Below are 27,210 nucleotides of genomic sequence, written 5' to 3' on the forward strand. Positions count from 1 at the left end.
GCACAAAAAACCCATTTGGATCCCTAGTGTCAGTCCAACAGGAAGGCAGCCATTTAGATGTGTGGCGGCGTTTTTGTCCAAATCATGCCTACTTTGAAAATTATCTTGTCCTAGAGCTTAAACACCACAGTCTTCAAATTAACTCAGTAATTTTCTTCATGCCTCGAAGAACAACATTTGTGGAAATCATTCAAATGCGCGATGGTTATGTTGGCCGTTCGGTGGAAACCATTTTGTCCTCACGCCGTCAAGCATCGAGGCTTTATAACTTCAACATACAATTTCCTATCCACACCAAACTGCTTGCAAGTGTAGATGCTGTCTCCCCGAACAAATCTCAGCATCAATACTTAGTCTGCCATTTTGCGTTTGGCCGCCATGTTGAATTACGCCAATATTCGTACTTAAATTATCTCCTGCTACAGATGTAACACCACCGACTTCAAAGTCACTCAGTAGCATCCTCTGACCTTGAAGATGAAAAGTTATGGAAATCTTTATCCTAAGTCATACCTGCTGGCAGTTGCGGAGCCCGCCATAACAATCCTTCGTCATGAAGCATCAAGTCCTGATATCTCCTTCATACTATTTCCTATCTAGGCCAAATCTAGAGGGAATCTAGAGGGAGACGCCCTGAATAGATCTGTGCATCAAGACACTGTCATATCCATAGCCCTACCCACTGGAAACATAAATTAGTTTTAATCTCATTCCATTAGGGCTCCTACAAGCTGTGAGTGACACAAGTCGCCACTAGATGGCAGTGTTGTCTTTCAAATCACACGTATCTTTTGTGCTCAGTAACCTCTGGATAACCTTTAGATAATTCCATTTCCATTGCAGGAAGTCAGCCTCATATTTATCAGATTTTATTGAAACTTCAAAATGTGGCTGCATGCACTTTATGGAATAAAAACTAGCAAACAAAGGAGACATTAGATCAAAAGCTTGACATTCATAGACAGCCATACATACATTTTGGTAAGGAGGCAAGTGAAGCATCATTTGACACTCATTTATCTGCAGTGATGACAAACATAGTCAGATGTACATGGCATTTGCAGGCAGGTTTGTCTGACTTGCACATTACAACATGGCATAATTGGACGGTAATGTTTAGAGCCACATAATGGATAAGTTAGTGGTAGTAAACTACAGCACACAATTTTCAATCAAGCCAATTTGCTAAGAATGCCATTTGTGTGTTGTGTCTGCCCTCTCAGTGTGGCACACAACAAGATGTGTGTAGTTGTGTTTCCGACCAACGTTTCCAAGATGAACAAAGTGGCTTCCCCATGCCATTTTAAACAACTGAGTGATTTCTTTGGATAAAAGCCCCATATTATATTGTTTTTCATCAATGTCACACAGCTGTCAGAGGTCCAACAACTCTGTATTTGTTATTACCCCAAACACATCCGTGGTCCTGCATTCCTATGAAGGTAGATTTGTGTCTTCATTATTCAATCAAAAAAAAGTTTGCTTCAATCAAAATATATATTTTCAATGAAAAAAACCTTCACTTCAATCAAAAAAAAACCTTTTCAATCAAAGAAAAAAAGTGTTTGAATGAAAAAATATAGTTGAGACTCAATAAAATGCATTTGAACACTGTTTTTCTTTGACTGAAAATGTTTTTCATGTTTGAAGCAACTTTTTTGATTGAAGTAATACTGTTTTGTGTTATTATGGGTAGGACATTTGTGTCTTTATAATTCAATCAAAAAAGAAGTGGCTTCAAACAACAACAAAAAAATTCCCATAAAAGAAATCACTTCAATCAACAAAAAAACCTTTTTCAATCATAGATAAAAAGTTCTTAAATGCAAAAAATATTTGAGACTCAAAAAATTGCATTTGAACACTTTTTTTGATTGAAAATGTTTTCTTTGATTGAAGTAATCTCTTTTGTGTTTGGGCCATATTATGGGTAGGACATTTGTGTCTTAATTATTCAATCCCCAAAAAGTTGATTCAATCAAAAAAAATATTTTCAATCAAAGAAAAAACTGTTCAAATGCAAAAATAAAATTGAATCCCCCCCCTAAAAAAATTTATAAAATAATTTGAAGTGTTGTTGTTTTTTATTGAAAATATTTTTTTCGATTTGAAGTGATTTTTTCTTTGAATGAAGTGAAAAAAGTTTTGAGGTCGTGTTTTTTAAATTGAATTATTTTGACACAAACATCCCGCAGTGGGCGGGTGCTTCCCCATTGGTCAGACATGTTTGAGTGACAAGTGGCTACACCAACGACGTCTTTCTGACAAGGAAGTCATGGCCGCCAGCAAGCCAGGGAGCAGTGGTGCTGGAGTTGTTAACTACAGCATTAAAATGATTGGTGTCATGTTATTTGCCTACTCTGTTTGATATTTCAATTAAACATGAAGCTTGCTAACTTAGTTCACGTTGACTAATTTGTGTGATGGTGTTAGATATCTAACGCCGTCAGATTGTTAGGCAGGCTAGCTAATAACGTTAGCCGATGGCCCTGCACACTGAATGACCTAAGTACAGAGGCTTGCTATGTGCTAGTGCAATGCTATGTTATAATAAGTAACGTCATTAGTGGTCAAACAACAGTCCACAGGCCAACTGTTGCCCGCAGCGCTGTCTGTTTAGCAGCAACAGATCATGCAGAGCCTGAGTCTATCTTCTCACACAGCCCAGTGCAGTGACTGCGGTCAAGCCAGCCGTGAACAACGACCGAGCAACGGGGCTTAAGCCGCGGCGCGTTTGGACGGCGGCACGCCCCGACGCATGCGCGGACTACGAGGGCCCGTTCATCACTGCTTGCAGTTTTAATTAGGGCCCGAGCAGGTCATCGACCTGTGAGGTCCCTATTGTAATTGGAAGGACTAGTGTACCGCTTTAACTGCAGTTTTGGAGGCCTGAACATACCCAAAAACTCACCAAATTTGGAATATACGTCACATCTAGTGAAAAATTTGATAATTTAATGCCGTTGGGTGAGGTCGTGACCTGCAGGCTCTGTAGCGCCCCCTAATGTTCTTCCCTGCCTTCCACATGCACGTAGATGAACGAAATTCGGTACGCTGATTCATCGTGAGCAGACGCACAAAAAAGTCTGTGGGGACCATACTGTCACTCCAACAGGAAGTCAGCTATTTAGATGTGTGGCGGCGTTTTTGTCCAATTCATGCCTACTTTGAAAATTATCTTGTCCTAGAGCTTAAACACCACAGTCTTAAAATTAACTCAGTAATTTTCTTCATGTCTTGAAGAACAAAAGTTATTAAAATCTTTCAGCTGCGACATACTTTAGTGGGCGGGGCAGTGGAAACCATTTTTTTCCCTCGCGGTCAAGCATCGAGGCTTTATAACTTCAACATACAATTTCCTATCCACACCAAACTGCTCGTAAGTGTAGATGCTGTCTCCCCGAACACATCTCAGCATCAATACTTAGTCTGCCATTTTGATTTTGGCAGTCATGTTGAAATATTGACAATCTTCGTACTTAAATTATCTCCTCCTACAGACGTAACGCCACCGACTTCAAAGTCACTCAGTAGCATCCTCTGACCTTGAAGATGAAAAGTTATTAAAATCTTTATCCTACATCATACCTGCTGGCCACAGTGGAGCGGGAAATTCGAATCCTTCGCCGTAAAGCATCGTGTCCTCATAACTTCTTCATACAATTTCCTATCTCGGCCAAATCTCTCAGGAATGCAGAGGGAGTCGCCCTGATGAGATCTGTGTGGTCATGGGGCGTGGCGGTGACGCGTGGGCTCTGTAGCGCCCCCTATTGTGATGCCCCGCCTCCTACTTGTACATAGAAGGACGCAAATCGGTACGCACCTTCATCATGACCAGATGCACAAAAAACCCATTTGGATGCTTACTCTCACTACAACAGGAAGTCAGTTATTTAGATGTGTGGCGGAATTTTTGACAAATTCATGCCGACTTAGAAAATTATCTTGTCCTAGAGCTTAAACACCACAGTCTTCACATTAACTCAGTAATTTTCTTCATGCCTTGGAGAACAAAAGTTATTAAAATCTTTCAGCTGCGACATGCTTTAGTGGGCGGGGCGGTGGAAACCATTTTTTCCCCTCGCGGTCAAACATCAAGGCTTTATAACTTTAACATACAATTACCTATCCACACCAAACTTCTATTTAGTGTAGAGGCTGTCTCCCCAAATAAATCTCAGCATCAATACTAAGTCGGCCATTTTGATTTTGGACGCCATTTTGAAATATTGCCAATCTTCGTACTTAAATTATCTCCTCCTACAGATGTAACACCACCGACTTCAAAGTCACTCAGTAGCATCCTCTGACCTTGAAGATGAAAAGTTATTAAAATCTTTATCCTACGTCATTCCTGCTGGCAGTTGCGGAGCCCGCCATAACAATCCTTCGCCATGAAGCATCAAGTCCTGATATCTCCTTCATACTATTTCCTGGCTCGGCCAAATCTAGAGGGAATCTAGAGGGAGTCGCCCTGAATAGATCTGTGCATCAATACTGTGTCATATCCATAGCGCCACCCACTGGAAACCCACTGGAAACATGAAGTAAGTTTTATCGCAGTCAATTTTGGCGCCCTACATGCATGTACATGAATGAAATTTGGCATGCATGTGTGTTATGAGAAGATGCACAAATGACTCATTTACACCCACACTCTCATTCCAACAGGAAGTGGTCTATTTAGCTTAGAAGCACATGAATGTATGATGTACGTGATACAAGTCGCCACTAGATGGCACTGTTGTCTTTCAAGGCACATGTATCCTATCTAGATAACCTCTGAATGATTCCATTCAATTCCAGTAAGTCAGCCGCATATTCATCAGATTTTATTGAAACTTCAAAAGGTGGCAGCATGCACTTCTTGGAATAAAAACTGGTAAACAAAGCAGAACTTAGATCAAAAGCTTGACACTGATAGACAGCCATAAATACATTTTTGAAAGAGGGCAAGTGAAGCATTATTCTGCACATATTTATGTGCAGTGATGACAAACATAGTCAGATGTACATGGCATTTGCAGGTAGTTTTGTCTGAATTGCACGTTACAACAGGGCATATTTGAATGGTAATGGGTTGAGCCACATAATGGATAAGTGAGTGGTAGTGAGCCACAGCACACAATTTTCAAATAAGCCAATTTGCTAAGAATGCCATTTGCGTGTTGTGTCTGCCCTGTCAATGTGGCACACAACAAGATGTGTGTAGTTGTGATTCTGCCCAACTCTTCCACGATGTTTCATATCGAAGTGAATTCCACTTCGATATGAAACAACTGAGTGAGTTCTTTGGTTAAACACCGCTACTGCAGGACGCTCGTCAAACCTGGTCACTTGACCGCTGTCCCTTTCCAAAAGGAAGAATCACATCTGGCTGCAATCCACTACCTATCTAAATCTGTGGCATTCCACTTCCATCCTCCCCTATGATGCGCTGCCTTCCTGCCTTCACGGTGACAACAGAAGGCAGTGTCTTATCTGCGCCGGAGGTCGAGTGGTTGGAGTGCATGCCACATACGCAGTGGACCCAGGTTTGAATTTAGGGCGGAGGAAGTTTACTGCAAGCCACAACCCCCCCTTCTCTGTCCCACTTCCAATCTAGAGAAGGCCGTAACACTTCACACAACGTAACGGTGCAGAATCGATTGTCAAAACGTACCCGATTATTAAATGTTTTAGAAATCATTCACCTGCAGCCCATTAGGATTTCTGTGGATTGCACGAAGTTGTTCTGACTTCACCTGAAAGCGCTTGATACTGGCAGGGGCAACCCACCGCGTTACAAACACATGTTGGGAGAAGAGGCTGATATTCACCCCCGGCGTGCACCGTCCAAAACGCAGGCGGTTGCCGCCTCCATGAACAACGATCGAGGAACGGGGCTTAAGCCGCGACGCGTTTGGACGGCGGCACGCCCCGACGCGCGCGCGGACTGCGAGGGCCCGTTCATCACTGCTTGCAGTTTTAATTCTTCGTTATTATTATTCCGATCCGACATCGACTGCAGTTTTGGATGCCTGAACATAATCGAAAACTCTCCAAATTTGGAATTTGCATCACGTTAAGCGAAAATAGCGATCCTGCATTGTCAATGGGCGTGGTCGTGACCTGCGGGCTCTGTAGCGCCCCCTAATGTTTATCCCCGCCTCCCACAAGTGCGTAGAAGAACGAAATTCAATTTGCAGATTCCTCATGACCAGACGCACAAAAAACCCAGTGGGACCACTAGTGTCACTCCAACAGGAAGTCAGCTATTTAGATGTGTGGCGGCGTTTTTGTCCAATTCATGCCTACTTTGAAAACTATCTTGTCCTAGAGCTTAAACACGACAGTCTTCACATTAACACAGTAATTTTCTTCATGCCTTGGAGAACAAAAGTTATTAAAATCTTTCAGCTGCGACATACTTTAGTGGGCGGGGCGGTGGAAACCAATTTTTCCTCACGCCATCAAGCATCGAGGCTTTATAACTTCAACATACAATTTCCTATCCACACCAAACCACTTGTAACTGTAGAGGCTGTCTCCCCGAACAAATCTCAGCATCAACACTAAGTCGGCCATTTTGATTTTGGCCGCCATGTTGAAATATTGCCAATCTTCGTACTTAAATTAGCTCCTCCTACAGATGTAACGCCACCGACTTCAAAGTCACTCAGTAGCATCCTCTGACCTTGAAGATGAAAACTTATGGAAATCTTTATCCTACGTCATACCTGCTGGCCACAGTGGAGCGGGCAATTCGAATCCTTCGCCGTAAAGCATCGTGTCCTCATAACTTCTTCATACAATGTCTTATCTCGGCCAAATCTCTCAGGAATGCAGAGGGAGTCGCCCTGATGAGATCTGTGTAGTCATGGGGCGTGGCCGTGACGCGTGGGCTCTGTAGCGCCCCCTATTGTGATGCCCCGCCTCCTACATGTAACATAGAAGGACGAAAAAATGGTACGCATATTCCTCATGACCGGACGCACAAAAAGCCCATTTGGACCCCTAGTGTCAGTCCAACAGGAAGGCAGCCATTTAGATGTGTGGCGGCGTTTTTGTCCAAATCATGCCTACTTTGAAAATTATCTTGTCCTAGAGCTTAAACACCACAGTCTTCAAATTAACTCAGTAATTTTCTTCATGCCTCGAAGAACAAAATTTATGGAAATCATTCAAATGCGCGATGGTTATGTTGGCCGTTCGGTGGAAACCATTTTGTCCTCACGCCGTCAAGCATCGAGGCTTTATAACTTCAACATACAATTTCCTATCCACACCAAACTGCTTGTAACTGTAGATGCTGTCTCCCCGAACAAATCTCAGCATCAATACTTAGTCTGCCATTTTGCGTTTGGCCGCCATGTTGAATTACGCCAATCTTCGTACTTAAATTATCTCCTCCTACAGGTGTAACACCACGGACTTCAAAGTCACTCAGTAGCATCCTCTGACCTTGAAGATGAAAAGTTATGGAAATCTTTATCCTACGTCATACCTGCTGGCAGTTGCGGAGCCCGCCATAACAATCCTTCGCCATGAAGCATCAAGTCCTGATAACTCCTTCATACTATTTCCTAGCTCGGCCAAATCTAGAGGGAATCGAGAGGGAGTCGCCCTGAATAGATCTTTGCATCAATACTGTGTCATATCTATAGCGCCACCCACTGGAAACATGAAGTAAGTTTTATCGCGGTCAATTTTGGCGCCCTACATGCATGTACATGAATGAAATGTGGCACGCATGTGTGTTATGACAAGACGCACAAATGACTCATTTACACCCACACTCTCAGTCCAACAGGAAGTGGTCTATTTTGCTTAGAAGCACATGAATTTATGGTGTACGTGATACAAGTCGCCACTAGATGGCACTGTTGTCTTTCAAGGCACATGTATCCTATCTAGATAACCTCTGAATGATTCCATTCAATTCCAGTAAGGCAGCCGCATATTCATCAGATTTTATTGAAACTTCAAAAGGTGGCAGCACGCACTTCTTGGAATAAAAACTAGCAAACAAAGCAGAACTTAGATCAAAAGCTTGACACTGATAGACAGCCATAAATACATTTTTGAAAGAAGGCAAGTGAAGCATTATTCTACACTCATTTATGTGCAGTAATGACAAACATAGTCAGATGTACATGGCATTTGCAGGTAGTTTTTTCTACATTGCACGTTACAACAGGGCATATTTGAAGGGTAATGGGTAGAGCCACATAATGGATAAGTGAGTGGTAGTGAGCCACAGCACACAATTTTCAAATAAGCCAATTTGCTAAGAATGCCATTTGCGTGTTGTGTCTGCCCTGTCAATGTGGCACACAACAAGATGTGTGTAGTTGTGATTCTGCCCAACTCTTCCGCGATGAACGAATTGGATTCCACTGTGATATGAAACAACTGAGTGAGTTCTTTGGTTAAACACCGCTACTGCAGGACGCTGGTCAAACCTGGTCACTTGACCGCTGTCCCTTTACAAAAGGAAGAATCACATCTGGCTGCACTCCACTACCTAAATCTACCACCTATCTTAATCTTTGGCATTCCACTTCCATCCTCCCCTATGATGCGCTGCCTTCCTGCCTTCACAGTGACAACAGAAGGCAGTGTCTTAGCTGCGCTGGTAGTCGAGTGGTTAGAGTGCATGCCACATACGCAGTGGGCCCGGGTTCGAATTTAGGGCAGAGGAAGTTTACTGCAAGCCACAACCCCCCCTTCTCTGTCCCACTTCCAATCTATTCCCTGCAAAACACAGGTGTCCGTGCCTGAATTCCAGACAAAGGCAAAGAGAAGGCCATAACACTTCACACAACATAACAGTGCAGAATCGATTGTCAAAACGTACCTGCTTACTAAATGTTTTAGAAATCATTCACCTGTAGTCCATTTGGATTTCTGTGGATGGCAGGATGTTGTTCTGACTTCACCTGAAAGCGCTAGATACTGGCAGGGGCAACCCACCACGTTACAAACACACGTTGGGAGAAGAGGCTGATCTTCACCTCTGGCGTGCACTGTCCCAAACGCAGGCAGTTGCCGCCTCCGTGAACAATGACCAAGCAACGGGGCTTAAGCTGCGGCGCGTTTGGACGGCAGCACGCCCCGGCGCGCGCGTGGACTGCGAGGGCCCGTTCATCACTGCTTGCAGTTTTATCATCATTATTTTTCTTCTCACAAAATGATCGCATTTTTCACTGCCTGAACATACCCCAAAACTCACCAAACGTGGAATATAAGTCACACCTGGCGAAAAATGTTATGATCTATTGTCGTCCTGAATTTCCACCACTAGGTGGCGCTGTTATTAAGGAAAGTGCGTTTTGGCTAATAACTCCCATATACTGTGTCGCACATTCAAAAACCTTTTACCCACGCGTTCAGTGAATTGTGCTGAATCTCGTGGTATAGGGCATATTTCCGCCTACCGTTTTTTTTTCACTACGTCGAAAAATGTCGAAAACCTACTTTTTCGAACTCCTCCCAGGCGATTTCACCGATTTGCACAAAACTGGCTCTTTAAATTGAAGTATTTTAGATCTCCATAAGGGTACTTCGGATTAACACGAAACTTAGTACAATTATCGTCAGTGCCCTCCTGAGGACAGCTGAGGGAGGGTTTACCGATCCACCACTAGGTGTCGCTCTGGTGGCCGTTTAATTTAATATTTGGCACTGTGCCCACACCATAACACTTGTGGAAACAAAATTCATAGTGCTATAGAATGGCCCCTGTAACTTACACACCAAAAATGACCAGGAGGTGGTGCTATTTTCAATGCAAAAGCGTTTTTGGCCCATAACTCGCACAATGTCGCACATTGTTAAACCTCATATCTGTGTGTTCCCTGAATTCAGCTGAATTGTGTGGTGTAAGCCATGCCCACTTTCACAGTAATTTTCCATTCGCAAAATAATGACAAATGAAAAACCTACTTTTTCGAACTTCTCCTAGACGATTTCACTAATTTGCACCAAACCTTGCATGTAGCATCTGCGGACCCTCCTGACAAAAAGTTATCAAAAGACTAGTAACCGGAAGGTTGCTGGTTCAAATCCCTGGCTCCCCAGGGTGGGACTGAGCTACATGCCGAAGTATCCTTGAGCAAGATACTGAACCCCAAATTGCTCCTGAAGTGCAGTTGGCACCCTTGTGGCAGCCACTGCCATCAGTAAGGGCCCTGCGATGAGCTGGCGACTCATCCAGGGAGTACCCTGGCCTTCGCCCATAGAGTCACTGGATTTGGCCCCAATAACCCCCACTCCACTGTGAAAAAAGGTGGTATAAAGCGGTAACATCACCTGCTTATAATGGGTGTGCATGGAGAAAGCGGAAGAAAACGAAACGAAGGTTGTCAGGATTCATTTGTGGAATTTCTTGCCTTCTTAATGAGGTTCGGACCATCAGTTGTGTTGTGCAGAAGTCAGGTTAGTACACAGGTGACAGCTCTATTTGACAACTGTTTAACAGTTCATATCATGGCAAGAACCAATCAGCTAAGTAAAGAGAAACGACAGTCCATTACTTTAAGAACTTAAGGTCAGTCAGTCTGGAAAATTGCAAAAACTTTGAATGTATCCCCAAGTGCAGTTGCAAAAACCATCAAGCGCTACAATGAAACTCGGTCACATGAGGACCGCCCTATGAAAGGATAACCAAGAGTCACCTCTGCTGCTGCGGATAAGTTCATCCGAGTCACCAGCCTCAGAAATCGCAAGTTAACAGCACCTCAGATTCAAGCCCAGATGAATGCCACACAAAGTTCTAGTAGCAGACACATCTCTACATCAATTGTTTAGAGGAGACTGCGCGAATCAGGCCTTTATGGTCAAATAGCTGCTAAAAACACTATTAAGGAAAAGCAACAAGCAGAAGAGATTTGTTTGGGCCAAGAAACACAAGGAATGGACATTAGACCAGTGGAAATCTGTCCTTTGGTCTGATGAGTCCAAATTTGAGATCTTTGGTTCCACCCGCCGTGTCTTTGTATGACGCAGCAAACACCTTTGCTGTGTCATACAAGCGCTTGATGGTCTCTGTATGCATGTATCCCACCGTGTGTGTTCATATATATAAATATATATATATATACATTTTATATATATATATATATATATATTAGGGCCGGGACTCGATTAAAAAAATTAATCGAAATAATCAGAGGCTTTGTAATTAATTAATCGAAATTAATCGCATTTTAATCGCATATAAATATTTGACCTGAGAACAGTGAGAAGCAATTTTTTTCACATGGATTTTAGTATACCATTGAATAATGACTGAATACAGAAGCTTAAGCAACAAAAAATTGTTTTTGTTTTTTCAAGACCAACAGACCAGTGCAATTTTGGCCTTATTGACAGAACAGCTGAAGATATGACAGGAAACAGGGAGAGAGAGGGGGGGGGGGAGTGACACGCAGCAAACGGACCCAGGCCGGGAATCGAACCCGGGTCTGCTGCAGAGCCTCGGCACATGGGACGCGCGCTCTACCCACTGAGCTAAACGCTGCCCTGACCAGTGCAATTTTTGCCATAAAGTGCAGCAATAGCATGCTCTTATCTACGCTGCCATCCGTCCGCTTTTGAAAACAAAATTTCCCATCCACGGGGCCAACCAAAGCAGTCTCATCTGCTTCTTCGTTCATTGTTGTTGTCTGAAGTCATGAACGTTAGTTGATGCTCCAGTATAATCGGTACCCCTGAAACTCTTCCAGTGAGAAACGTTCCGCGGTACAAAAATAAGTGCGATTAAAATGCGTTAATTTTTTTATGCATTTTTGTGTAATTAATTAATCGTAATTAACGCGTTAAAGTCCCATCCCTAATATATATATATATATATATATATATATATATATATATATATATATATATATATATATATATATATATGTAGGGGGTGGTGGTGAAAAGAAAAAGAAAAGAGAAGTCTGACCATTTATAATAATAAAAAAATAAAAAAAGATGTATGGTGTGTGCTATACATAAGACTAACATAGACCAATAGTGAAAATAGATAATATTCATTCAATTTTACCACCATTGCAATGCAATTCAGTCTAACCTAATGTGTGTGTTTATATATATATATTTGTACGTGTTTATATATATATATATATGTGTGTGTATATATATATATATATATATATATATATATATGTATGTATGTGTGTGTGTGTATATATATATGCACTTGCACTTGCTTTTTGCACTCTGGTTACATTGAATTGCATTGCAATGGCGGTAAAGTTGAATGCATCTTTTTTTTTTTAAATGGTCAGACTTCTCTTTTCTTTTTCTTTTCTCTTCAGATGCACTTTTAAAATATTTCACCACCACCCCCAGTGACACAGCATCAGGTGCTCCTGTCCCCTCTACCTCAGCACAGCAGTCACTTGTTTTCGTGTTTTTATTTTGTATGTAAATAGAATATTCTTTACTATGTTTGTGCAATGTATTCTTTATATTGTATTTTTAATCTATCACTTGTTTCTTTCTTCAGCTTTATTCGGTGTGATATTTTTGACTTGAAGAAATATAATCCTGAATACATACTTACAGTTTCTGTGTGAGTGTATGAAAATTGATTGTGAAATTGACTGCGGTGCAAGGGGGCACCAACTCAAATCTTGCCTAAGGCACCAAATTGGTCAGGGCCTGCACTGACGAAAATACAGAGTCAAACAATTAAAACGCCTTTCACTTTTAACGTAAACAACATACAACACTGTTCATGTAAGTAATGGGTTTACTCAAAATAAAGTGAGTGAACAAACAATTAACTAAATCATCTACTTTTAGTGGGGCGGCTGTAGCTCAGCAGGTAAGGCAGGTCGACCATTGATTGGAAGGTTGCTGGTTAACATCCCGGCTCCCCCGGGCTGAGCTGAGCTTCATGTTCAAGCGTCCTTGAGCAAAACACTAAACCCCAAATTGCTCCTGAGGGCCCTGCGATGAGCTGGCGACTCGTCCAGGGTGTACCCTGCCTTCGCCCGGAGACAGCTGGGATTTGCTCCAGCAACAAACCCCGAGACTCCATAAAAAGGATAAAACGGTTACAGACGATGGGGTCTTTTATGACATGACATGTCACTTTTAGGTTAACCAAACGGTTTGCTCAGACGTTACCTGGAAATGTCATCATTCAATTTATACCCACTATCTGGACGTGGACCAATTGGATGTAGACAGAAGTCGACGTCATTCACCTCACGTGGACCAATCATGGGGCAGTGCGTGGAGCGGCTTGTTGTTGCACAAGGCATCGCTGCAAGCGTAGTTAATTTGCGGAAGGAAGGGAGTCCACCCTTCAAAACAAGAGTACGTACATAGCTAGTAATTTGGTCATGGTCGTGTTTTGCTAACAGTTTTGTTGTAGTTATGAAATAGTATATCCAAAATAGCATGTCTTTACCGCACAGTCTTTAATTTGTCTCCCGGACAAGTGTTTGTTTTTCCTTTGGGCCAGATTAACGTATTAAAGCACAATTCTGAAATGCCTCTTTTTGAAATTCTGAAAGGACATTCACAGCATTTTGTTATTGTTAAGTGACAAAGTGACAAAGTGCTTAACACATTTCATTTTTTAAGAGCCCTATTCACATTTTTCTTTATCATCAATTTGATACTAGATCATCAATAACTGATAGCCTTTCACAACACCTCTCCTTTTGTCTACGTTATGTTTTGCTCTCAAATGCTAACCGGAAACAGTATTTGTGGATGCTGCTACCTTGACCATTTCCTCTTCCAGCAGCAGCTCGAGTAGGTCCAATGAGGTGACGCCGCGTTCTGGGGCCGACTGCCGAGAGCAAGCCGGTAATAAGTGGAAGAAGAAACTATAAAGTGTGCCAACAAAGAGAGTTAAGACAAAATCAGGGACACCATTTCCTCAACTTGACCGGAGAAGCACAGTCTGTTGGTAGCCCCTTCTAAGTCTCATTCGTGCCGACTGTGGAAAAGGTAAGTTCAGCCCACAGCACAGTGTGTCAATCATGCTTTTATATTGACGGTTGTCGGTGAGCTAGCAAACAGTAGCTGTCAACTTATAAAATAGCTTTTTCTTCATAGTGCTAGATTTGTAATTTGTCCACGTTTCCCAGTTGTGTTTTAACTGAATGGTTCTTACATTGAATGGTGCAACGCTAAAATGATTTGCTGTAGACAACTTGGCTATATCGCTAATACACATGAGCAACGTATCCTTTGACTAGCCAGGTCATCTAAGTGATTTTCGGAAGCTAAAACATTTGTGCTGAATGATGAAGGTTTGAATTGTGCATCCATTTTGCATTTATGCGTCACTGCCTCAACTGGGGCTAGAGGTCTCTGCGCAGATGCCTGTTGTCCTCTCCCTAAAACAATGTTTTGGATTTTATGGACACAATCTGAATTTTAAGGCTACAATATGAGTATTCCCTGTTGTCAACACAGTCTCATTCTCTTTTCTGAGTGCAGAGTTCCTTCTTATACATGTTTAAGCTTAGGCCAGCATTAAAGTATGATAGTTATAGTAATGCCACGTGTTTGCACACTGTGTGTACCTGTGTGGGTGGGGTCTGGTGTATTAGATTATTTGCATATCCTTGGACAAATGCCAGGACATTAGCTGTCCATTACCTGGCTAATCACAGTCACATTAGCACTGAAGAAACATAAATGGTGATTGGACATTTACCAAAAGTGGTATGATGCAAATATCCCTTCTTCCTTGAAGTCCCGTGAAGACATTAAGCTTAAGTGTAAGCCCAAAGAGCAGGATTGGTGGACGATCATCTTGGTGCTCATGGAGGTTGCACCTGCTTCCATGCAGTAAATGAAAAGAACAAGTAACGAGACTGGACAAAAACATCTTCTCTACAGTGCAGTGCAGGTGGTTGGACAAATATGAGCATGAAATAAAAGGTTCTTGGTATTGATGATGCTGTGTGATGAGTTTACTGTAAGAGAATGCTCAAAGCTGAGGATTTGATATACTGGCCATATATGAACAAGGTTAGGACAAGGAATGACCTCTGTAAATCCACTCAGATGATTTTAAGTGTTTGTTTTTTTATTTGTTTGTCTTTACAGCTCATCATGGGGGACAGAAAGCTAGGGCTGATTGCTCTCTTCTGCCTTGTCCTGGCAGTGTTGCCTTCTCACACAGGTAATATGGTCATATACTGACATATTAAAAAAAAAAAAATTAAGCTGTGGTTGTTGCGATGAGCAGTCCTGTCCCAAAAAGATTTTATCTGGTAAAGACGGGCTCACTGTTTAGCTATAGCCTAGTTTTACAGCCATTCGGACAAATACATACAGGTGTTAATGATTGGTGTTTGGAAAAAGATAACCTTGGTCAGTAATGCAACCCTACTGTACCTCAGGATCTTACCTGTACCAGCTTTGTAACACATGTCTTTGTGTTTGCAGTGACTGTAGCTGTCATGTCATTGGACCTGGGCAGTGAGTGGATGAAAATGGCAATAGTGAAACCTGGTGTGCCAATGGAGATTGTTCTCAACAAGTGAGTATACAAGCAAGTATCATAGTGTGTGTCCACAGTTTCCTTACTAAAGGAGCATGCTCAACAAAAGCAACTGAAATGTATACAACATGAAATTAATGGGGCTTTTCCATATACATGGGATGGTTGGCTTGCTTGACTTGACTCTGTTTGACTTATCATGTCAGCCCAGCATGGCAGGGATTTGCATCTCCATTACAAGAGAGCTATGTAATTGAAGGTGTGTCTTTAACAGATGATGTACTTGGTAAGTGGTCAGAGGAGCAGCTGTAAACACTCTTCCTCCCGGCAGTACTATGAAAGAATAGCTGCTAACAAAGCTCTGCTTGTCGGTTGTAAACACATTTGATTTAGGTTTTTATAAAAGCTTGTATTGTGAAGCAGCAAATTCAGGGGTTGTTGTTGTTTTCACCAGCGGTAACTTCACACCTCTTCCCAAAACAGCTGAAAGTGAACACGATGAAACTTTAAATTACAGCAGATATCTGAAAGTAGAAACTGGGACACAGACTTTTCAAAACCCCTTTCTCATAAGCAGACATGAGTTGAGTATCGCAAAATACAGGCATGTTTTAGGGGGACACAGGGCCTCATCATGTGTTGGCACACTTTTGGCAGCACTCTGGAAAAGGTCCATTTTGGATGTGGCGCAGCTCTGCTCAACTTGGCATGATAAAACGGTACTGGAAAAGCAAATCAACAATGCACGGTGTGACTTGGCACATCTAAAAATTGCCAGTGGAAAAGCTCCATAGGATGGTACTCAGAAGAGCACATTCCTCATTAAGGGCCAACATTCCCCTTTTCCGTCAAGCCTAATCCAATTTCAAACTTAATATCCCTGTATCACTTGAAATTTTAAACTACCCATAACTGCTCAACAATAATGTAAGCCTACCAGATCTAGGATCTGCATTAAATTGTACTCCCTTATAGATACCACCTACATACACTTGACTTTTTTCATCAAGATCCATGTAGTATTCTCTTAGAAATTAATGAAAATGTTTAGAAAAAAATTCTGGATCTGTCCCTTTTCATCTGCATCTACACCAAAAGTAAATGGATCCACATCAAAAGTTAATGGTGTCTATTCTGGTCAGAGACCCATCCTCTATCCAGTTTCGATGGAAATCTGTTAAGTAGTTTCTTATGTAATCCTGCTGACAAATCAACCAACAGATGAACACCTGTGAAAACATAACCTCCTTGGTGGAGGTAACTACATTTCAGAGTTGAACAATGTTTCTATTGTCTTTTTCTTCAGGGAGTCGCGGAGGAAAACACCCACGGCTGTATGTCTCAAGGAAAATGAAAGACTTTTTGGAGACAGTGCATTAGGAGTGGTATGAACTCTTCTCAAATTCCATCTTAATCTGATGAATATCATTTCCATAGTAAATTTACTATTCAGATATCAAAAATTACATAAAGTAAATCTTACTTGTATGCTATTAACAATCATATATTGTGTACATTTCAGTCTATGAAAAACCCCAAGACTGTTTATAGACGCCTCCAAACCCTCCTGGGTAAAAAGCACAACAATCTCCAGGTGGCACACTACCAGAAACATTTTCCTGAGCATCAGCTTCAGGAGGACCCAGTTAGAGGCACAGTTTACTTTAAAAATTCAGAGTGAGTCTCTTTAATTGTACCCTGCCTCATTTCTCCAATTTCCCATCATATGCATACGTGTCTGGTGATTTGTCATATTGAGTTGTTTGCATGAGATCTCCCTGACCTCAAAGATTAGATGATCAGAAATGATCTGGGTGTGCCAGATCATTGCTGATCATCACAGATCTTTTGTAATAGCATGTCAAATGATGAGGTACTAAAGCTTTCCTCTGGTAGCATGGTGTCATGGAAACATCAAAATCATAGTACCACCTGCAAAAACAATATCAATAGAATATAGAAAGAAACAATATATTAGATATGGGCAGCTGACCTATCTATCTGCCATTTTCCTCCAAGGGAAATGCAGTACACGCCTGAAGAGCTCCTTGGGATGGTTCTTAATTATTCTTGTGGATTGGCTCAGGACTTTGCAGGTCAGTCTGCTTGTGAAAGAAGGTACACTGTTGTGTGGCATGTTTGAGTATGTTAAGCATATTAATGTGTTTCTTCCCCCTTCCTATCTTTCCAATCCACAGAACAACCAATCAAAGATGCAGTGATAACTGTCCCAGCCTTCTTCAACCAGGCAGAGCGCAGGGCAGTCCTACAGGCTGCGCAGATGGCAGGTCTAAAGGTTCTTCAACTCATTAATGACAACACTGCCGTGGCCTTGAACTACGGGGTCTTCAGGAGGAAAGATATAGACGCAACACCTAAGGTGCAAACCCAGCAACCCTCCAACTCACAGAATATTAAGAGGTGGACTAACACATTGTTGGGTGTGGTCTTTTCAAAAGATTAGTTGACTATGACAGAAATATAGAAGATTGAGAGCTCTATCCTTTAAATGTATTTTACAATGTTCTAGTGAAGCACTTGGTAAGAATCATGTATTTGATATTGTTCAGACTCTTTTATTTAGCATTATATTTAGGCTATATGAATGAATGAATGATAAATATGATTAATGATTCACTAATAAGTGACTACAATTTCCTCAAGTTGTGATCTTGTTCCCTTTTCAGAATGTGATGTTTTATGATATGGGGTCCGGCAGCACAACTGCCACCATTGTCTCTTATCAGACAGTGAAAACGAAGGAGTCTGGTACCCAGCCCCAGTTGCAGATAAGAGGTGTTGGGTGAGTCACAGTCTTGCTGTATTCATGGGGAGGGTGCCTGTTTGCTCCATTGCCAATTATGGTGCCACTCCCCAATTACATTCCCTGCCATGTCTGTCCGGTCTTCCTACTGGTTGCCCAAACCTCCTGTGCTTGCAGTGTAAAAACCAACACAGCCAAGTCATATGGAACTTCTAGCTTCATGGCTAACTGAATGAATTAGCTTATAGCAGCTACAGGTTACTTTTTAATATGCAATTTGTTTACAGTATGAATAAAACAAATTGTGTATTTTGTGTATGAATTTGACAGGAAGCCAATTCTCACACACAAAATACTGCAAAAAGTATTTGCTGACCTGCCTTGACTCGCATATGAATTTAAGGGACATCCCATTCTTAATCCATAGTGTTTCATATGACATCAGTCCACCCTTTGCAGCTATAACGGCTTCAACTCTTCTGGGAAGGCTTTCCACAAGGTTTAGGAGTGTCTTTATGGGAATTTTTGACCATTCTTCCAGAAGCGCATTTGTGAGGTCACACACTGGTGTTGGACGGGAAGGCCTGTCAAGTTCATCCACACCAAACTCTCTCATCCATGTCTTTATGGACCTTTTTCCCACAAAGTTGGGAGCATGGAATTGTTTAACATCTCTTGGTATGCTGAAGCATTCAGAGTATCTTACACTGGAAGTAAGGGGCTATGCCCAGCTCCTGGAAAACAACCCCACACCATATTCCCCCTCCACCAAACTTTACACTTGGTACAATGCAGTCAAACAAGTACCGTTCTCCTGGCAACCGCCAAACCCAGACTTGTCCATCAGATTACCAGATGGAGAAGAGTGATTCGGCACTCCAGAGAACATGTCTCCACTGCTCTAGAGTCCAGTGGCGGTGTGCTTTACACCACTGCATCTGACACTTTGCATTGCACTTGCTTATGTATGGCTTGGATGCAGCTGCTTGGCCATGGAAACCCACTCCATGAAGCTCTCTACTCACTGTTCTTGAGCTAATCTGAAGGCCACATGAAGTTTGGAGGTCTGTAGTGATTGACTCTTCAGAAATTTGGCGACCTCTATGCACTATGCGTACACCTAACACCTAATTTCAATTATTTGGATGGGTGAGTGAATACTTTTGGCAATATAGTGTATCTTAACCTTAACACAGTTCTAAGTAAAGGTGGTAAAGTGTAATTTAACACTGGGGATCCTGCGCCAATTCTCCAACTCTACCTGTGTGTGTGTGTGTGTGAATTTCTCGGAGGCCGTGAGGGGTGAAATTTCGAAGGCGTGCAGATCGAACGGTCTGATGACTATCCAGGTCCCTCACTCAACTGAATAAAGAGAAATGTCCCACAAAGCAACGTTACAGGACCAAAAAAAAGTAATGTAGTAACTGTAACTGTCTTTGGCAACTTGTATGAGGAAAAAAATACCACAGATGTACATGGATAAGTGTCTGTCCTCCCGCCTGTCCTACCGACTCCTCGTCACATTTCTACCCAAAAAACAGCTTCTGTCACCGGCAAAAAACTTTAACTTACCAAGTGTTTGTTGTAAAAAAAAAAAAAAAGAATCACTGCGACGATCAGCCCTTCTGACCGAGACTTCAGTGAACCTCCCCCTAGAAAACAGCCTCTGTCCCCGTGAGTGATAAAGTCAGCAAGCGTCCAGTTTACTGACGGTAATTATGTAATTTAGAGCGAAAAACGTAACTTTGACACTTTCCGGGCTGTTTGGTGGGTCAAGAACTCAATCACTATAACAGCATCCATAAAATATTTGCAGGTTTAGATTGACAGGAGGACACCTGGGGAACACCTTGAAAAAAACACTGACGTCATCATCATCATGACGTGTACCGTCACGCCTCTTTAGGAGCCGCAGCGCCGGCTTCCTGTGTAAATTACACAGCGGTTTGTCTCCGTGTGAATGATCAGTGGCGGAGAATTGGCGATAATGCGTCGTCTCTGTGTGAAAGGGGCTACTGTCTTTTCTTGATGGGTGAGAGCTTTAATGGCTATACCTGCCTGTGGTGTTCACATCTTTTTTTTTTTTTTTTACCTTTTTTAAGTGTATATAAACTGTTTTAAATGCTTCCTGATTTTGATCATCAAATGATTTGAAACACCAATCCACATTTTAAAATAGTAAAATCTGTCCTCAGAATAAGTTCTCTCTTGTTTTGGCTGTAGGTTTGACCGTGGTTTGGGGGGCTTTGAGATGGACCTGCGGCTCCAGGACCACCTGGCCAAACTGTTCAATGAGCAGAAGAAGAGCAAGAAGGATGTGAGGGAGAACCACCGGGCCATGGCCAAGCTCCTCAAAGAGGCTCAGAGGCTCAAGACGGTGCTTAGCGCAAACATGGAGTTCATGGCTCAGGTGAGTCCAGGGATGTTAACCTGAAGCCCTCAGTCTATCCTGCTGGTTGTACATCTCACAGTAATGATGTAAGTCACAACTCAACTAAAACCAAAGTGATGAACCATCTGCAGCACCATGAAAATGACTTAAAATGTTAAGACTGCTTATTATTCTTATTATTATTATTATTATTATTATTATTATTATTATTATTATTATTATTATTATTATTATTATTATTATTATTATTATTTAAAATTCACTGTTTTTAAGCTCTTGAATATTAATATGTTGCAGTTTTTTGTTGAGAAATCACATCAGTGATACAGACCCCTGTGCAAATAATCTTGAAGGTACCATTACAGTGATGAATGTGTTTGTTTTTTTTTTCAGGTGGAAGGTTTGATGGATGACATTGACTTTAAAGCTAAGGTGACCAGGACTGAGTTTGAAGAGCTGTGTGCTGATCTTTTCCAAAGAGTGCCTCGCCCTGTGCAGGATGCCCTTGCTGCCGCAGAAATGAAGCTGGTCAGTATTCTTGTTGTGAGACTCAGGGATACCCTGAAACTTAAATGACCCCTGTGGAGAAGTTTGGCTGTAGGTCTCTGCAGATGCAGGACACATAAACGCTAGGTAGAATAAGAATAGCAAAAGCAAGTTGTAGCAACAGTAAGCTAGAAATCCATTCTCACTGTATGTGCACCAAAAGTTTCACGTTTTCACATCATACAGACACAAAATCTGCTGGTACACTGAACTCCAAAATGTCACTTTCTGGAGAAAGTGTTAATTGTTGAGTCTCATCCCCATCTTGTCAAGCGTTGTCTTTATGGGTTAGTGTCAGACAAAAGCTGCCAATGAAGAGCATCAGTGTATGACAACCTGCGGTTAAGACTCCACAATTGGCGGCCCTGACCACATAGCAAGTGGAATAGCACACTTGGGGATAAAACGCTTATAAGCTGAGAGAAAAAATGGCACACACTGGTTTTGATTGACAGCCGCTAACACTTTGGCAACATAGGGCTGACCACTCAAGCTTAGAATGCGTATTTAAGCTCAGGATAGACAGACACAGCCAGGTCAAACTTCTCAATTTTCTGGATTAGCAGGGCAATGGATGACAAGTCCAGAATGACCAAATATACAATTGTTTGCTAGAAAAAAATATGGCAGTGACACTTCCAGTGACTTTCTGAAAAGTTGAGAGGTTTTGAACTTGAAGCACACAAAAATGGAACTGGAAACTCCTCTGTTCATTCAAAAACCCCATGTGGTGGCCAAAGCTATCTTACTCCAGAAAGATGCATTCTGTCGCTATAGTTTATAGCTTACAATTAGAGTTTTTGTTTTCTTTTTTTTCTGTGGTAAGGGTGGTAGAAAAGTATTAATTATCTTCTACCTCCCTTGTGCATACTTGTCCAACTTCTTTCCTTTTGTCATGGCAGTTTTAAGTTGTAGGTGTGCTCAAAGGGCAAGTCAACCAATATTGCAGATTTAAAGTCAGTTTGCAGGTCTTGGTTAGTACTACTGTATATGTGGAAAAAGTAATAGGCCTTTTGTGGCTCCAAAGGAAGCTGCATGTAATCTAATAACTTGCATCCAGCGATTTCACTGTTGCTTTGTGTGTAATGTTGGTCATGTGTTGAAAAGTGGTTCATCGGTCTTGCATTGTACTCCTATAGCACTATTGGACTCATACGTTTAAAAATAAAAAAACACACAAATGAAATTGATAGAGCAGAACCAGAGAAAATCACCTTTTTAATTCAACACATTTTTCTTCCTTTTTAAAACCTTGTGCGTACAATTACCAACAAGGCAATTACACCAACAAGTGACAAAGCTGAAGGTAATGTACACTTTACATGCAGTTCCTTTGAATCCAAAAAAAGGCGTTATGCAACTTTTTTCACATATGCAGTAACCTGAGAGTTACCAAAAAGCTTTCCAATCTGAAAAAAAAAAAACAAAAACAAATGAAATGATTGATCGGAATTCAACTTTGGGCAGGGTTTCCCCCAGTGTATTTGAGGCCCGCCAGGCTTAACTTTCCCACCGCCAGGCTAAGCATCGTTTATTTATTTAAACTAGTGCAGTGCCCGTAAGAAAAATGTATTCCTATAGAAAAGTGGGAGGTTAAGTAGCTTTTTCATGGATGGCCAAATGAGGCTGTGTTTCAAGGTGGGACGTCAGGGATATTTAGGTTTGTTGTGAAATCCGATATTCCGGGGTATAATTGGCTGTTTTTGACCATTTTTGATTTGCCATTATATTTCACCTTAAAAACTATTTACTTGGTGTCATTATTTTCAGCACAACCTCACATGTGTGACGGTACAGTTATTTTTTTTATTTTGATATACTGTATTAACACAATGGACCTAAAATCACAAAAAAACATAAAATCCGAGTAGAAAAAGTTAGATTTTTTTCACTGTGAAAACCACAAATATGTTTAACAAACATTTTTTATTACTTATAATGCAAATATAAATTGTTGTTTGCTAAATATGTGCATACATTTGAAAATGTACAAAGTTATATGTAACTATTTACATATAAATGCAGGCAATGCTCATTCAGCAGTCTCCTCATTGTTTTGACTCATTAAAAAAAAAAACGACTCCACTACACACTAAACACACTACACCAAACACTACATAACACACTAACTATACACTCCAAACATGCTAAATGTCACAAATCTCTCAACTCTCAATATTGCTGTCTCTACACTGACCGTCGTTGCCTGTCATTCATCCGCTTCCGTCCCTCCCACAACTTCCTGTTCCTCAACAACCAGACTTGCTGCTTGGACACTTTCGTGACAAAAGCCCGTTTTTACCGTTTCTTCCTGCACCAGACACAAAGCAAACAATGTTCGTGAAAAAGCGTGGCGGACATTATTTACCCCAAGTCCGGTTTTGGACGTGCCAGTGGGTCCAGTCCGTCGACTCAGGAGGTGGGCCGTGTCGGTGGGCTAGCGGCTAGCTACACACGAACATCCACAGATTCCGGAGACGTGCGGACAACAAAGTGGAATCGGAATCTGTGGATGTTCGTGTGTCTCCTCAGACCCGAACAGACTCGGCCTGGACTTGTTTAGTGTCATTAATCCACAACAGTCAGTTTAGATGCACAGAACAGAACGGGACCGAACTGCTGGCAAAATCCCGATCCAGCTCGCACCGCTGCAGGTATAGACCCGCTTGTTTCTTGAGGTGGGGGGTGGCGGTGGGCTCTGCAATGATTGGCTCTGGTGCGCATGTGGCTACGGTGTGCAGTGATTGGCTCTGGTGCACACGTGACTGTGGTGGCTCCGGTGGACAATGCTTGCGTAATTTGTAAAGCATTTATGAAATCATTTATTAACGGTATCATTGCAGTCCAAACAAATGCAAAGTCGCACACTCTTGAACCACGCAGCAGCCATGTTGAAAGTCTCAGGTCAGTCTGATCCTGATCCGCAGAGATATTTGAGGAACACACACATACACAGACAGACAGAGATTCCTTGCTTTTATAGAGAGATGGCGACATCTTATGGTAACGCCCAACAAACCACTGCTACTGTCACTAAACGCTAACTAGGCTACTTGTGATTGAACATAACGGGATGTCACAAAGAAAAATCCAAAAATCTTACGAAGTCGGACGAACAAAGGCGGAGACGTTGGACCTGCTGGTTCACCTGTTGACCAGGGGTCCGTTTCACAAAGCAGGTTTAGTGAAAACTCTGAGTCTGTTAACCCTGAAATGAGGGAAACTCTGAGTTTTCCGTTTCACAAAGGGAGGTAACTCGAACCAGAGAAAGAGGGGTAACTCTAGCCTGTTTCACAGAGAGAGGTAACTTAAGCTCTCGGTCAGTTACCATGGTAACATACTATATGAACCTAACCTGGTCGGGACCAGGTTTTTCGAAACAAACCTCGAGTTTCTCTCTGTCTCCGCCCTCTTTCAGCCACACACGGTATTTGATTTCCTCAGTCAGTCAGCAGGCGAGTTTTGGTGTAGTATAGTTCTGCCGTCTGTTTTTTGAGAAAATCATTGCAAAAATCAGTCAGTAGGCCTACATTAGAAATTACATTAGGTGGCGACTATTTTCACTACCATGGCATGTCCTTTTGATAATGATCCTGTGGATGAAGGTGCAGCATTACTGCGCAGAGAATTAAATATTTGTCGGGAGACGATTATCAGACCGTGCATAGATGTTCTTGCATTTCCAGACAATAATTTTTTTTGAGCGGTACTGTTTCAGGTCACAGTCCATCATTTACATACACAACCTAATCCGTCCTTACATTTCCAACATTACCAACCGAAGTAATGCTCTCGCATCCCAGCAGATATTGTGTGTTGCGCTGCGTTTTTTTGCAAATGGGAGTTTTTTTTATACAACGTCAGAGATGCAGAGCAAGGCAACTGTATGCAGAGCGGTCAGAAAAGTGTGCCTCGCCCTGAAACGGCGACTACCCATCTTTATCATTTTCAGCTCCTCTGCCTCCGTTAGAGGTGGCGGTGCTGGGTCCCCACCCATTTTATGGGCATCTGCTTTCTTTCTGTTGGCTGAGTAGAAGTCTGTGTTAGTTTAAATAGGCTTAATTATTTAACAGAACATGATATAGATGAGAAGACATTTATGTGTGAAAACAGCATTATGTTGGGGATAAAACAACTGTACAGTCAAACAGCCACTTAATATTTACTTGTAAAACATGATCAAAATGAGGTACCCCCATGAGATTATGCCGAGGTCTTACCTGTTTGAACAATGTATTTATGTTTCATCTTAAGCTGCAGCCAAGTGCGCTTCTCTCCCGCGGGATTGCACCTAAATTAAATAAATTAATAGGCTACCACTCAAGTTTCCCCCTGTAATATTATTGTGATTGCAAAGGACTACATTTAAACTTACGCATTGACCCGAGCACCAATGTTCTCCCACACCGTCTCCCTCTCACCGTATGAGTGCATTAATATTTCTAATTCCAGTGGGGTGAAAAACGTAGCCCTCCTCTTCCCCGTTGCCATGGTGACTCGTCGAATCGGGGCTCCATTGATGCTGTCTTTTTATACTTGTGGTGCACGCGCTTAACTCCAGGTGAAACTACTCCGAGTTGATCAAACTAACTCAAATCTGCTGTTCTGGAACCGAAAACTCAGAGTTTCCTATCTCAGAGTAGATCAACTCAGAGTTCAGGGTTAGACTCAGAGTTTGTTGAACCTGCTTTGTGAAACGGACCCCAAGTGTGCAGCGGCGCAACGTTTGCTGACTCACGGTTCGATGAGGCAGCTAGCATGGATGTTAGCTGGTCGTCCCCTGCAGTGGCAGAGCAGCCTTCTCTGTGCCGCGATGGGAAACATAGAACCAGCGGATTTAATCAAAATTAGTTTGTACAGCGGGTGGCTGTACCTGATAACATATGGTAAGTTTTGTGTTGTTGTTTTTGCAATACGTGAAAATATTATCAATAATAACTGCGCTAATTTCACAGTGGTTTAGTTTGGTTTGGGTTTAGTCTTCTTCGTCGTCGTCGTCGTCATCGTCATCGACGTCTTCTTCTGGGTTTTACGGCAGCTGGCATCCAAAAGTTGCGTTGTTGCCATCTATGGGACTAGCACCTTAGTGCACTATATCCTGCTATATAGACAAGTGTCTTTTAAGAATTTTGAAAAAAAAACAGCATTTTCCCATCCTGCTTGACCCTAATTCTGAAATACTTTTCAGAGATACTTCTTCCAAGCCAATTTCTTGCAATTCTCTGAGTAGATCTTGTCTTTGGCGGTCATAGTTTCTACAAGAAATCAAAACATGTTGCACTGTCTCAGGTTCCTGACATGAACACAAGCCATAGAGCTTTTATTGAAGGTCCTTGCACTACTTATAGGCAAGATGTACTAAACGCTGATGTTGGGTCTCTCCACCATCACACCACCATCAATATGGCAGCAAGCAGAAGCAAATGTAAACAATGCCACATTGTTTCAAAAGTAAATATAAGTCACTGATTATAATGAAATATCTATTATGAAATATCCAATAGTTGGCTTGCACTGTTTTCATGTTGTAGGCTTGTCAATTGCTGCAGCATTTGAGCCAGTGATTAATATGGAGCATGAAGCCATAATTGGTGGTTTTAAATGCCTTTACTGGACCCTAAATCAAGCACAAACCCACCAATTAACTTTTAACTCTGATTTAATGCAAGGCAGTATGGAACCACTCTAAACTCTACTTCACTCATCATCACTGTTAGTCAATATCAGTGTTCTTATTAATATAGCGCATGAATCAGCTGAGTATGTGACATCCATTCTGACAAAGTGGGGCAGAAGGGAAACTCATTATCCCAAAAAATGGTGTTGTTATCATTGTTAATTTTGATAGAATGAGCACTGACAATACATAAGTCATCGCTAGAGAGAATATGAGTTCTTATATTTCTGCAAACAGGATGAAATTGAACAGGTGATTTTGGTTGGTGGCTCCATCCGTGTCCCCAAGGTTCAGGAAGTGCTGCTCAAAGCTGTTGGGAAGTAAGTGTCAAAAAATGAAAATGATCTACATTCTTCCACAATTTGCAC

The 27,210-nt window shown here is 41.8% G+C and overlaps 1 protein-coding gene across 1 annotated transcript in view; it reads left to right on the forward strand.

The window, feature by feature from the left end:
* The first annotated feature begins 13,731 nt into the window (after nt 1-13,731).
* hyou1 (hypoxia up-regulated 1) overlaps nt 13,732-27,210 on the forward strand; it is a 49,069-nt gene continuing 35,590 nt past the window's right edge. Inside the window, exons 1-11 of the mRNA XM_030438842.1 lie at nt 13,732-13,956; nt 15,067-15,142; nt 15,409-15,502; nt 16,770-16,848; nt 16,986-17,140; nt 17,483-17,559; nt 17,662-17,843; nt 18,151-18,266; nt 20,451-20,637; nt 21,013-21,147; nt 27,080-27,162. Coding sequence (XP_030294702.1) covers nt 15,073-15,142; nt 15,409-15,502; nt 16,770-16,848; nt 16,986-17,140; nt 17,483-17,559; nt 17,662-17,843; nt 18,151-18,266; nt 20,451-20,637; nt 21,013-21,147; nt 27,080-27,162 — 1,178 coding nt within the window. The 5' untranslated portion in view covers nt 13,732-13,956; nt 15,067-15,072. The remainder of the gene's footprint in view (nt 13,957-15,066; nt 15,143-15,408; nt 15,503-16,769; nt 16,849-16,985; nt 17,141-17,482; nt 17,560-17,661; nt 17,844-18,150; nt 18,267-20,450; nt 20,638-21,012; nt 21,148-27,079; nt 27,163-27,210) is intronic.

The sequence above is a fragment of the Sparus aurata genome, chromosome 13 (assembly GCF_900880675.1).
Source record: "Sparus aurata chromosome 13, fSpaAur1.1, whole genome shotgun sequence".
Taxonomy (NCBI): Eukaryota; Metazoa; Chordata; class Actinopteri; order Spariformes; family Sparidae; genus Sparus; species Sparus aurata.